The sequence below is a fragment of the Cariama cristata genome, unplaced genomic scaffold (genome assembly GCF_000690535.1).
Source record: "Cariama cristata isolate BGI_N322 unplaced genomic scaffold, ASM69053v1 scaffold2796, whole genome shotgun sequence".
Classification (NCBI taxonomy): Eukaryota; Metazoa; Chordata; class Aves; order Cariamiformes; family Cariamidae; genus Cariama; species Cariama cristata.
Genome location: NW_009621351.1, coordinates 68,226 through 81,579, shown reverse-complemented (window position 1 = coordinate 81,579; position 13,354 = coordinate 68,226). Strand labels below are relative to the sequence as shown.

The following is a 13,354-nucleotide window of genomic DNA, read 5'->3' as shown; positions in this document are numbered from 1 at the left end:
TGTTATGGAAAAATAATGAGGCAACAGAAATAAACACGAATTTTTCATTGCTGAGTTTTTTGTAATTGGCTGATTTAACTTAAGGGCAATTTTAGGACCAAAGCAGAGAACTATTGTATTAGAATATAAAGATTCCTCCACTTGCAGACAATAGGGTTTTTCTTATTAATACCTGAAGAGTTGACACTGACCCTGAAGCTCTCATTGTTAGTAGGATGCTGTTAGTAGTAGCAGTTGCAAACATATGGGTTTGCCAGTAACAACTCACAATTTGTGCATAGTTGAGTCTTCGAAACTGAGCAAATTTGCTCTCAAAATCTCGCCAGCGCTTGCTGAGCTGTATCAGGGTTGGCTCCACTGCTTTTGCAGCCCCATCCTTAGACAAGCGTTCAGCCTGCCTGTGCACCGCATTCAGATCTTCCTTCTTCTTCTCCAATTCTCCACCAATCTCCTAGTGAGCAAAACCAATACAGGGCCCAGGACAGTTAGCTAACTAGATCAATCAACTTAAAATTAGCAAAATACTTCTGTCAGAAATTCCATTTCTATTTTATTGTTACAATTAAAATTTACAGCTATTTCACGTCTTATTTTACATCTAAACAAAACAAAAATAACTGAAATTGAAGAACCTTCTTGGAGACTGCCTGTATAGATACTAGCAGCTAGTACACACTTGAAAACTAGTTAGCAAAGGCCAACAGTTTGCACTTTCAGATTCTTGCTAGTACAGTGTGATGGGCAATTGGAGAAATTCTTTTCTCAATAAGGGTCAGCATATTCAGGACAAATAGTTTTCGGACAGCTTACAAGTATATTATTTGACTCTTTAATAAATTATTTAACTCCTATTTTACTCTGGGAAACTCAACAGAGAATGAAGCAAAGAAAGACGATGCAAAATAAACTAGGAAAACCTTTGACAGTATGTAAAGAACTCTATAGAGTTTGACAGTGACATATGAGTATGTTCTGATGAAAATGAATGTGCTAACATGAGATAGAGGTCATCCATATATCGGTAAGTCATTTGTTCATCTGGAACAAAGATACATAAAATCAATTACAATTTTTACTAGAAAACATTTGATGCTTCTTAATACAGTGCACACTTTACATATTATCAACAAAAAAAATTATTTACTGTGTTTCAAATTATTTATATAACATTCTGTATAACAAACAAATACAAGATATAGTACAACAAAGAAATGCCAATTTGAACACAAATAATTAGGTTTGTTTTACTATAAATAGAAATAAAGAACCGAACTGATAATATTCTATATCTATGGGAATATTTGTTGCATTTGCTGTCTGTTAAATTGATATACTATCACTCAAAAAGATCTACCCTTGCCATCCCAAAACAACATTACCTTTAGCTTCTGCTCATCTTTGTGGTCTGGTAGACTGGCTAACTTTTTCTCAATGTCATCCAGCCATGTCATTAGGTCATCAGCCTGCCTCTTGTATTGATACCATTGATGAGAAATCTCTAAAGCCTTTTTTCTTCTTTGAGATCTCAAGTCCTGTTCACAGTGCAGACATTATTAGAATATGAATTAAGGGCTTATAAAATATGAATTGGCACGTGTGCACACTAAAGGGAAAAAAGTGCACAAGGCCACTATTTTTTTAATTAAACTTTGATATTTAAATAAAGTATATAAGTATCTCAACACATCATATTTTCTTCAGTTTAATGGCATATAAGTAATTGAACACAGCGTATTTTCATCAGTTTAACAGCTTATTTTTTCTTTTAAAGGAGGTTACCTAATTCAGGGTCTTTCACATGTTGAATAAACCACTGAGTCACCAATATTCAGAGAAGTTAAGACTCTTACATAGATGTCAATATTTTATATAAAACACTTCTGCTCAGAATACTTACTGGACAGATGGAAACACAGCCCACTTAGTACCTAGTCATAAGTGGGCTTCCTGTGTTTTATCGTCTCCTGTGAAATTCTAGCCTGCATGCAACATCTGTAGCTATTCAAAAGAAAACAATTCCAATGCAGAAACGTATGCAAAGACAGATTTCCTTTTTCTAAATTAGATTAGCCATTTACATAACAAATGTCTTGTGTTTATGACTCAGCTTTATAAAAGTATTAAAATTTCTCTTTAACAGGGAGGTAAAAAAATATTATTTCATATAAGTACTATTAAATATACTGAATTGCATTTGCTTTAACTGCTTAACTTCGCTCATACAGTATTCAGAAAATATTTTCATATTTTCATGTAACTTCTTAAGAAGGAAATTTAAAAACTACTGGTATATTTTTTATATATCTATATATAGATATATAAAAAATACTCAGATTAATTTGGCTCAACTGTTCTTGAATTTTATTTGACAAGGTTGAATACTTTAACTGAGTCACTCAAAGGAAAATCAATCACTCTCTTCCATATGAACAGCCAGTAAGGATCTGGTCAATAGCATATTCTAGAACACTTTTCTTCTTTCTGCTCCATAAAAATTATGAATTACTTCCATTTAACTTGGAACAGTCAAAGACACACCCAATAGATTTCAAGTTTCATTTAAATGTGGACAAAACAATGGTATATTCCAGATATTCTTTTACTTAATTCAAACAGAGCTGCAAAACTGTAAAACTTAGAATGAAATTCACAGGAAAGGAAAGATGCTGCTTAAAAATAAGTAATAATAAAATGTAACTATCCCATGGTCCCCAACCCGAGAACAACTTAATCGAAATTTTCAAAAGAAAGAAAAATCCTGTTTGCCAGTAAGATGAAACATTCTTCTACAGTAGGCAGAGCCTACGGCACCAGGTAGGTGACCAAGGTGACTTTCCAACTCTAAGATTCTTTCTTTCCTCATTTTTATTTTTCCCTGGAGAGACAACACTCCCAATTACAACTATCAGCTTGTCCAAACTGGTCTGACCATGGGTGTTTCTAGGAACGGTATCATACAGTTGTACCTCCAGGAGTGTGGAAACACAGAATTTTGATATGTGACTGTGGTTTTAGCCTCTTAGCTGCTAGGTCTATTGGAACTACCATCTACCCTATTCGAAAGAGGCTGAAGCCACTTTTCCCACTAAACAACACAGCATGTAAATCTTTTCCTAAAGGACAAAACAACTTATTCATTGCCGGGGTATGTTATACAAGTGAAAATACAAGTTTCTGAGCACCGATTCTAACTAAGGTATCGACTACTGCTGGAGAAACATAAAACATGCATATGTGTTAAAAAAGGAATTATGATCAAAGGAAACATTGTTGTCCAACTGGCAATCACCTGGTTGTAACACTAAGGACAAAACAGTACTTGTTAAGCTGGAGATTTAAAATGTCTTTTCCAAGGCATCAAGAGAACTATATAAGAAAATATACGTTTATAGCCAAATAGTTTTAAATTACTCATCTCTACATAGTAATGAAGATTCAGTTAACAGAGCAATGCCCTGAAATGAAGAAAAAAATTGTTTTAGTAGCATGTGCTTATAATTGTAGCTCCTATACCTTGAGAGCATTATGTTTAGTCCGCAACAGCTGTTGTTTTATCTTTATTTCCTCCTGTTTTCCCTCATCTGTGATTCTCTTTTGAAGTGTGTCGCCCCTTTGCAGCAATTCTTTCACTGTGCTCTCGTCGTCTTCACTCTGATTTAAAAAAAAACCCAGCAAGTATAACAGGCATTTTAATCTAATTATTACTGAAGTACTAGGAGATACAGACATATAAATCTACACTTCTTCTGCTAAGGTAATCATCTAACAGCTGCTTGCAGTTCCATACTGAAGACCAAGTAACTTTTACTTGCTTTCTACAATACATGTAGACACTTGAGGGGTACAAGTAAAACAGCACTTGAAAACCTACAGATGTTTGATATTAAATTTTATGCAGCATCCAGGATAACAGGATGAAGACATTAAAGGCAAAAAGGTAAAATATCTTTTACTTTAAAACAAAAAGAAAAGATATTATCTAAACTATTCTAAATCACTGTCAATAGTCACTGAAATTGGCAGCATGCTAGGAGGCCGTGTAATTCCTGAACATTTCAGGTATCATCACAGTGCAAAACAGCTATTCTGGAAGGGAAAACGATGCTACTAAGTACTTTTTACATAGAAGTTGAATCTATGCCACAGCTTTTGAAAGTGTACTTCTTGAACCACACTAAACATTTTATGTAAAGAAGGGAAAAAAAATATGCTCAAGTAGTGGAAACTGCCCCATCAGGCTTGATTCACTTAAAATTTACCACTGCAGTATGTACTGCCTTAAATTGCACTTTTCCCGCATAAAAAAAAAAGGAAAAGAGAAAAAAGTTCTATAAAGATTCCTTTCAGCATTGATATAAAACAGCTACTTTTGAAGAATTCCTTAAAAGGAAAGAATATTGACTCTTTATATTGCTTCTAAAGAGAGATTTATTTGATCTTGCTGAGGACGCACAAAAAGAGGGTCCTAAAGACAAATCTGTGTTATTGTCCAGCCAAGAAATGGCATCCCTCTGAAAATCACTCTGGAGAAAACACACCACAGTGGCAACAGTAGCAAAGCACAGCAGTATTTTACTCCTCTCTTTCTTTTTTCCTTTTTTTTCCCCCTCTAACATGCATAAATGGCTTTACTACTTGCAAAGAACGAGTAATAAAGCCTACCACAGCCACAAAAACTACTTACAATAAACGGTATAATCAGGTTGGTTAAGAACTAATTGGCAAGTGGCATTTCTTTCAATGATCATTGCATAGCATTTGTTTTTAGTTAATGTTTTCTTTCACTATATTGCCCGTTTAGATACATCATTCTGAGTTTTCTTGGTCTCTACAGAGATTTTAATATTAATTCCCTATTCTGTAATATTGCTGGTACTAGTATAGAACCCACAGATAATACTCCTGTTTTGCTTAGTGTTTTCACAAGGCTTGAAAAATGTTTTTCTTATAAACTAACAATTAACTTATGGCTAAAACTTTTAGTTAATACTAACTTGCGACTTCTGATTTTATAATATATTAGCACAGTGAAATTTTTCCAAGTTATATCTAAAGATCCTAACACAAATATGGAAGTTAATAATTTTCACTCATTTTTTTTCACCTCCCTGCCTACTTCACTCAGACTTCCATTTCAACCAAATTACCATATCTTTATTGAAGTCCTCCTCTTTCAGATTCACCCCCTGCTGAATTTCAGCCTCCAGTGGTTCAAGCATTTTTTGTATATCGAGGTCAAATTGCTGCAATTCCTTCAAAGGAATGAAGGGCTAAAATGGGAGAAATACAAGGATTATTTAATTCACATCCTTAATAGTTTTATTAGAAACATAAATGAAAACAGACTTCTGTTCTACCACTTGTTGTTAAAACAATGGTAGACTTTCCATCATGTGGAAAAATATCTACAACACCATACAACTCAAAGTACACAAAGACACAAGTAAAAATAGGTATTTAACAATACTGTAGAATTTGCATATAAGAAAACATAAGAATTCTATGGCGAGTGAAAATTATTAAAAAATATGATATTCTCACATTTGTGTGTAAGAACAGGTTCAGATAAACAGTGTAACATAATGATTTGTCTAAAAAATTAACTGTTGACATTACTTGGCTAAATCTGGTTTGTCAGAAATTACTCACACAGCAACAAGCAATCCATTCAGGTGAAAAACCACCTACTCCTACCAACTGAGAAAACTTTCATGACAATTTGTTTCAGTGTTTTGAAGTCATTGCTCTCTCACAAAGAATAGCAAAAATGCCAGGTGAACTATACAAAACAAAAGACAGATAATCTTTGTGTAAGATATTCCCCTAACAATATTTTGTAACATCTCAAAAAAAAAAAAAAAAGAAAAAAAATCAACAAAACTTCACTAAAAGAGCTTGTGTTTCAAAAAACCCTCAACCAAACAAAATTGACACAATTCCTGCAAAATGATTCATAGCATAATTATGGTGCTCTAACTTAGTGTTCAGTTTTAAACTCTAAAACATTAACAACAATACACTGCCTTTTATCTACCTGATACCCGAGTGCGTGTGCATGGTTTAATGTGCAATATGCAATATATTTATTAAGCGCATTGCAAAGGATCAACAGAAAAAGCTTCTTTCAAAGGTTTAAACGCAAGAACAAGCAACAAGTTCTTGATGATTCTTCCATAAAATTTACATTTAAAGGTAATTAATGTTTTATGATGTTCTAGGAACTCTTAGACATACAACTATCTTCTTGCTAAAGACATAAGCATATTATATTCTAATCAGTTCTCTTTTACTCCTCCTTCCAGTACAATTGGTATTTATTATAAAGTAACAATCGAAGTTAATCAGTTTAAACAAGGACTGGACATCAACAGTAATCTGTTCTCAGCTGTTCCACAGATGACCTGGGAGAATTAGGGTAAAAATGTCTTAATTGTATCTGGTTGATTGTTTTAATGACAAAGATTTTGCACACCAACATTAATGGAAATATAATAATGTACAATATTTATAGAGAATAATACAGTGCTCAAATTCTCAACAAGAAGCTCAGAAATACTCAGCAAGCACTTCAACTGAGGTAGAAATAATAGCAAACTACACAGTAATTCCTTCTCAAATGCTTTGAAGGATGTCTTAAAAAGTTCTTAAATCTCACTAAAGACAAATCAACTAATAAAACTGGAATATAATGTTACTAATCTCTGACTAAAGCTAAAAACAATAACAAAAAGGAAAATGGAAGGAGAAATACTAAATAAAATTCCAATAATTGAATGAGGTTCAGAGACCACTTGAAAATGTTAAATCTCATTTTAGTACACTATGATAATTTTGTTAATTCAGGACACAACAATTACGTACTATCATTTACTGACTTCACAGGTCATTTCTTATTTAAATCACTGTTGTACTAATAACTGTTATTGGAAAAAATACAGCTAATTTGAAAACAGGTTAGAATTGATTGAGAATAGATTATGAGAGTTTACTAGCCTCTTGAATTGATTTTTTTTAATTGGTTATTCACCGAGTCAATAATTTTACCACAGTATGAAAAAACCCCAAAACACTTAGGAAGCATAACATCACCCCATAAGAATAATAGTTTTTCAGCCCGTGAAGCTGAAATCATGACTAAGGGAAGTGCAGTTACCTACATTATACAGGTGGACAAAATGAGGCACCCAGAAATTTAATCCTTTATCCAAATGCATATAGCAAGTCAGTAGAACTGCCAAGAATTCCGACAAGCTTCTGCCTATCTTATGCGGTACCTATTACTATAGATACCCTTTGGGACTCATACCCTAAGCTGTCCATTCCCCAAGGTCCTGGGAAAGGTCCCCTAAATTCTAATTTACCATTAAAATTATGTGCTGTAGTAATTCCTCTCATCTTGCTAGGTACATAGTGTATATAGCTTAGTGAGCTGCTTGCATTCCAGCTCATCTTGCCTATACAATCATAAATGGGACGACACCTGAGGGAGAAGGTGGCCAGGTGGAAGACATTTGCAGGCTGTGTTCTGAAGACACTTCATCTTGGTAAGCATCTTTTCCCCCTTCTTTGAGTGAGCCCACAACATGCAATGCAAACAGTGAACCCACGATAAACTATCTACAGGCAGCCCCATTCTTCCCTAAGATGAGCAGTAATTTCACACAACCCTATCAAAGGCTGCGGCAGCCCTGTATGCTTACAGCATCATGGAAGTGCAAGGTGAAACTGAGAAGGAAATCCAGACTGCAAATAGCAGATGTTCAGAATAAAAACATCAGACAACACAGTTGTTTGGGCTTTGTGCCAAGATGTTCTCTGTCTACAGCTTGTACTTGAGTAAGAAGTGAGAAGCACATTGGAATGGCTGAAGTACTACTGATGGCCAATAGGAAAAAAAAAGATGACCTTTATTCATAGGACATATTCTTTTCTGTTCCAGAAATGAAACCTAAATAAACTCAAATATCCAGAAAGAATGTGCTGGTTACACAGGGTATTGAGCCCCGCACAAACCCCAAACAGCTCATGAAAACCATGTCTTTTTGTTTATGCTTTTTGCAAAGCTTATTTCCTGCTCTGCTACTGATCCTCTGTGCATTCACTTCCAGTGCTATTCCAGGAGCCAGCAAAAATAGTTAAGATCAGGATCCATGCATTCCCATTATCCTATATACCAACTTGCATGGCTGCCCACTTTAATCTACTGAATAGCTCTCTCCTCAATAAAGGTAACAAATACAATGGAGAAAGTAAGTGGCTTATGTCCTTCCTCATTCCAATTCAGAAGTCACAACTTGGCTAAAAATTACCTAATCCATACTGAATTCAGATTCAGTAGTCAAACTAGTTTTACAGATGAGTAGCTGAAGTACAATTGATATAATCTGTATATATGTATCTACCTCCATCTCAAACCTTGGTGAGTCACAGCCTCATAGGAAAAGACTGAGTGCATTTAATGAAAAATTAGCTCTCAAAAGCCAATCTATATTAAAAAAGGCTACTCACACTTTGAGAAGATTACGAATTTTACTAATTCCCAGATGTCATTCAGTCTTTGTAAGTTAATGAAGTAATCATTGTTACATTCATATAAAGTCAGCGAATACTTCTAATTGTGAAACAGTGAAAAAAGACCTTAATGCCAAAAACCCCAAACCTTCACACTTTAAAAAAAAATTCTTAGGATCTACATTTTTTTCCTTTAAAAGCCTAGTTTTTGGAGAAACTGCAGCCCGCTATGTAGTTGTAATTGTGCACCCTATATAAATACCATTTTGTATGCATCTCCATATGGAAGCAAGTCCTCCTACCTTTCCACTCTTAATTCTTTGTGATATAGTTGCAAATCGCTGGTTGAGCTCTGACAGTTTAGGCTCTATTACTTTCCTGCAGTGATCTCCACGGTTTGTCATCAAGTTTACCGCCTGGTCACGCACAGAGTCCACCTTTGGATGCATGTCATTCAGCTCAGCCTTTAAGCGCTACAGTCCGTGAGCAAGAGACAGGGCTTGAAGTTAGTAATAAATGCAAAGAGAGAGAAAGAGAGAGAGAGAGAAAGTGTGCAAAGGAATAGGGAGCAAAACCACAAAGCAAATTCAGATAATTATGCCTGAGCGTGTAAATCCAGTAAAACTACATTAGATAACATTCCCACTCATATCCCTCAAATTTATAGAAGGAATGTATCTACATGTCTGTTTTAATATCTCCTAGGGGAAATTAATGGTGAACATTATTTCTAGACAGGTTCTGACCTGCAATAATGCAATCCTCAGCATATTTCAGGATACCCTAAATTATTTTATGTTCCTAAAGCTAGGAATCACTGCTAATTCATCTATTACGGAACTGGATGTATAGTTGTTGCTTTCTGTTCACGCCTGTAGCTGAGGCAGGGAAAAATGGCCGGATGAAAACTAGTGGGAATTTTTTCTACAGATCTATCACAAATTACAAAAAAATGATGCCAAATACCTTCTTCCTCTGCAATAGTAATCTTAAACAGTAGATCCCAGTACAGATAAAGGCCAAAAAGACAGCTGGGCATTCAGGAATCACAAACACAGTTGGGCATTAAGAATTACATTTCACTGTCTGTATGAAATGCCTTTGTGCAATACAAATATATATACCTGCATTGATGGCAGAGATAATTGTAGTTTGTATCTGATGGTGGCAAAATTGTTCATTGAACTACAAAAGTCTGTTCCATAATCCTGCTGAGATCAATGAGGCATTGATTTATGCTCTCCCTCGGCATTTGTAAAGTCTTACTCTTGTAAGTGGTGTCATTATGTTAGTGTCAGCAATACAATTCTGATTTTGATTTGCAAACTGTTCCTCAGATAGTATGTACTGACCATGGAGTTCAATGCCAAGTAAAACTTCACACTGATTTCAGAAGGAAAAAAAATCCATATAGATAATAATTTGAAGTTGTTTAATCTTAACAAAGAAGGTATTTTAAATGAGGTACGTTAAAATTCACATCTATCTTGCAAGTTAATTTTTCATCAGTTGGTCAAATGATGCAATGGGCCAAATAAAACCTCTGATCAATACACTAACACATTATTATACACTTAGTTCACCATATAATATTCTTCTCCGTGTTGTTGGTCTGGCATCAATGCAAACAGTGTTTATAGAGTTAAAACAATCATATGACATAGATATCAAATGCAGATACCATAGATATCAGAAAAGTATCACAGAAAAACAGAAAAGCAATTAAAAACAAAAAACGCAGAAAAAAAAGATTTTGTTCAACTAGATGTGTTTAAGGAGTTTTTTCCAGCAAATATGAGTTTAATAAGCTGCTGTTCTTTTCATGAGGAAGTCCCCAACATGTATAATAACATATCTGGTTTTATTTCTGCAGGGATTTAACTTTTGTAATGCAGTGCAAATTTATTAAGTAATCTACAAGCTGCCAGAAGGTAGCTTTATCACAGAAAAAAGAATGTTAATCAATTTGTGATACCTTTCAAAATACACTAGTTTCGACACAGTCCTTTTTAGAATACAATTAATGCTTTCCAGAAAATTGCATTTTTTTACCTTAAGAATTTCCTCTTTTTGCTGGGGTTTTTGTTTATCAGATTCATCCAACAGTATTTCAGCACGATACATCCAAGTTGTGACATTAGCTACATTCTGATCAAAAGCCTCCATGTGCTTTTGATATTCCTGTATGTGGAAAAGGTAAATACTGCATACAAAAAAAGTAATCAGAACTGAAATAACAGCTGTAATTACGCCAACTGTGGCAAACATGCACACTTTATGAAATTAAACTTGTTTATTTTACACAGTAACTGCTTGTTTTGTGAAGGACAGAATCTGTTGTTTGCTTGCTCTCACTTTATACGTTAAGTTTCTTTAAAGAGACACTCTAGGAAAGAGAGAGGCTTCCAGACTGACAGGCAGGAGGGTGATAAAGTCACAGCAAGACGCAGGTGTCTGCAGCTCAGCCAGGCTGCTGAGAGGAAGAGGAAGCTGCTAGCCAGACCTACTGGAGGTGGAAAGAAGAGTTTCCCAACAACCAGGTACAGACCTCATTTTGGAAAGCCACTAAGTTGACTGAAACTCAAATGGTAACAAGGATGCACCTGCAAAGCCACAATCAAGAATGGGAGCTTTGTATTTAAAACTCTTATTTACATTTCATCTAATTTTTTCTCTGCTTTGAGAGTCTGCTTTTTAAAAAGCTATTGTAGTTGATATTCTGATCAATCTTTTTTTCTCTCCTTAATTTAACAACATTTTGTCTTTTTTGGTGAGCTCACTAGAACGAGGCCTATGCATATCCACACAATACATATGTGTACCACACACCTGAGATCAAAGATTTTACTCATCCTTTTGGCCCCCACATGTGTGTACCCTTTATTTTACACAGTTCTAAAATCAGGAAAAGACCAGCTCCCTTTCATATACCTTTTTATGATGGGTTCTAGTAAATATTAACAAAAGAATCCAAAGCAGAGAGAAAAAGCAGACGAATACATAACTAAACCAGTCTATAAACTCCATTATATGTTTCTTATAGTCAGTTCTACATTGAAGCTGAGCACCTACATCATACTGACTGAAATGCTTCAGTTTTCCAGATAGAATAGACACAATCAGATGCTTTCACTTGTGTACTGCATACAGCTGAAGAAGCCCTGTAGTGATGCTGTATATCCGTCGCAGAAGCATTCAAAATGTAGCCGCACGGACCCCGAAAAGTCACGACAAAGGCTAACACACCCTTGAGAACCATTTCAGTTTTTCTGGGCTGAAACTGCACTCCCATGCTCTCAGCAGCAGAAACAACATACAAGATTTCCCAAAGAATTCTGGCAGCCCCATGGTTAAGACCCTTCTGTGTTTAAGGTTTCAAGCTGCCATCTCTTCACATCAGAATGAATTTTAAGGGAGAACATAGTTATGTGACTATCAGCAGTTCGAAGCAGCTGGGGCTGAAGTTCCTGAATCTGTATTAAATATGTATTGGCGATTTTACTTTCAACTAGGCTTAATCTGGTCCCCTTAAGTAATTATCCCCACCAAAACATGCACTAGAAAACTATCCAAAAGAGGATCATGCCATTCTGAAAGGCTAAATCACAGTCCTTGAGCACAACAGGTGTGCACCCTGAGGAGAGCTTCTGATTTAGTTGCCTCTGAAATGAATCTAGTTCACACACACCAAAGCTACCCCGCGGACCAAACCAACGTGCAAGCGGGGACTTACTTCCCAACCACGCTATACCAAACAGAAATGCTAATGTAGCCAAAAGCAGCTGCAGTTGTTGGTATCAATACCAAGACTTACTCAACTTATTTGACTCTTTCTTTCAATTGATTCATATTCAAGTAGTCTAGGTCCTTGGGGAGAAACTGCATTTCATTCATTAGGAAAAACAAACAAACAAATCAACCAACCAGCCAGTCCAGGAACTACCGAGGCAGACAGGAACGGGAAGCGCTAACAAACAAGATTCCACAGAGCCATCATTCTGTAAGTAGATTCTTAAAATATACACAATGTACTAAACAACCATCAGTCTGATTGTCTGTGTACCTATGTATTCAATGAGTGGCACCACAAAAAGCACTCCTATAAGCCTGAGCATCTATGCCTGGGTACCACCCTTTCCTCTGTGTGAACAAATGCATTTTCCTTACCAGTAACAGATTGAACCATTCCTCAGCGCGTGACGTTACTGCTATCCAATTACTGTTCAGGAGGCTGAGTTTATCCTCCACTAGACTTTCCTTTCCTTTCAGCACTGTCTTCAAATTCTCTCCTAAATCACTGATGCTCTTAAGATGGACCTGGTGTTTCTCAATCTCCTTCTGTGTTGCCTACATGAGCAGAATGAAAAATAAAATTTCAGGAAATTAAAAATTCAACACACTAAGAACATGAAATATTAAAAGAGCCAGTAAGTTCATACTGGAAGAGGCACTCTTGCTTCCTATAGGAAGGGAAAGCATTCTGTGAAGAGTAGTAAATTAAAAGCAAATTGTTCCTCTTGAGCTCTGATAAAATTGTAAATGTTCTTCATATTCTCACAATCTTTTTTGATTTTAAAAAGTGTTAATTATCTCTCATTCCAGTGTTCAAGATATAGGTTTAATACTTAATTATTAAACAGGAATCCACATTTTACAATATTTATATTGAGATGTTTAAAGTTACTTTGCACATAATGAAATGGCATAGTTATCAAATAGCACATAAAGCTGACATAATAAATAGGACAATAACAAAACATCATGATGACATCTTAAGACTTGGAGAACTCCACTGAAAATACTCTAATGAAATATTTTAATATTCCTTTAATATTTTTCAATA

At 35.3% G+C, this 13,354-nt stretch overlaps 1 protein-coding gene across 1 annotated transcript in view; it reads right to left on the bottom strand.

Moving 5' to 3' along the window:
- LOC104163040 (dystrophin) overlaps positions 1 to 13,354 on the bottom strand; it is a gene marked incomplete at its 5' end in the record, with an annotated part of 102,405 nt that overhangs the window by 23,493 nt on the left and 65,558 nt on the right. The window contains 7 exons of the mRNA XM_009701920.1: positions 269 to 451; positions 1,380 to 1,532; positions 3,514 to 3,651; positions 5,148 to 5,270; positions 8,814 to 8,984; positions 10,564 to 10,692; positions 12,679 to 12,858. Coding sequence (XP_009700222.1) covers positions 269 to 451; positions 1,380 to 1,532; positions 3,514 to 3,651; positions 5,148 to 5,270; positions 8,814 to 8,984; positions 10,564 to 10,692; positions 12,679 to 12,858 — 1,077 coding nt within the window. The remainder of the gene's footprint in view (positions 1 to 268; positions 452 to 1,379; positions 1,533 to 3,513; positions 3,652 to 5,147; positions 5,271 to 8,813; positions 8,985 to 10,563; positions 10,693 to 12,678; positions 12,859 to 13,354) is intronic.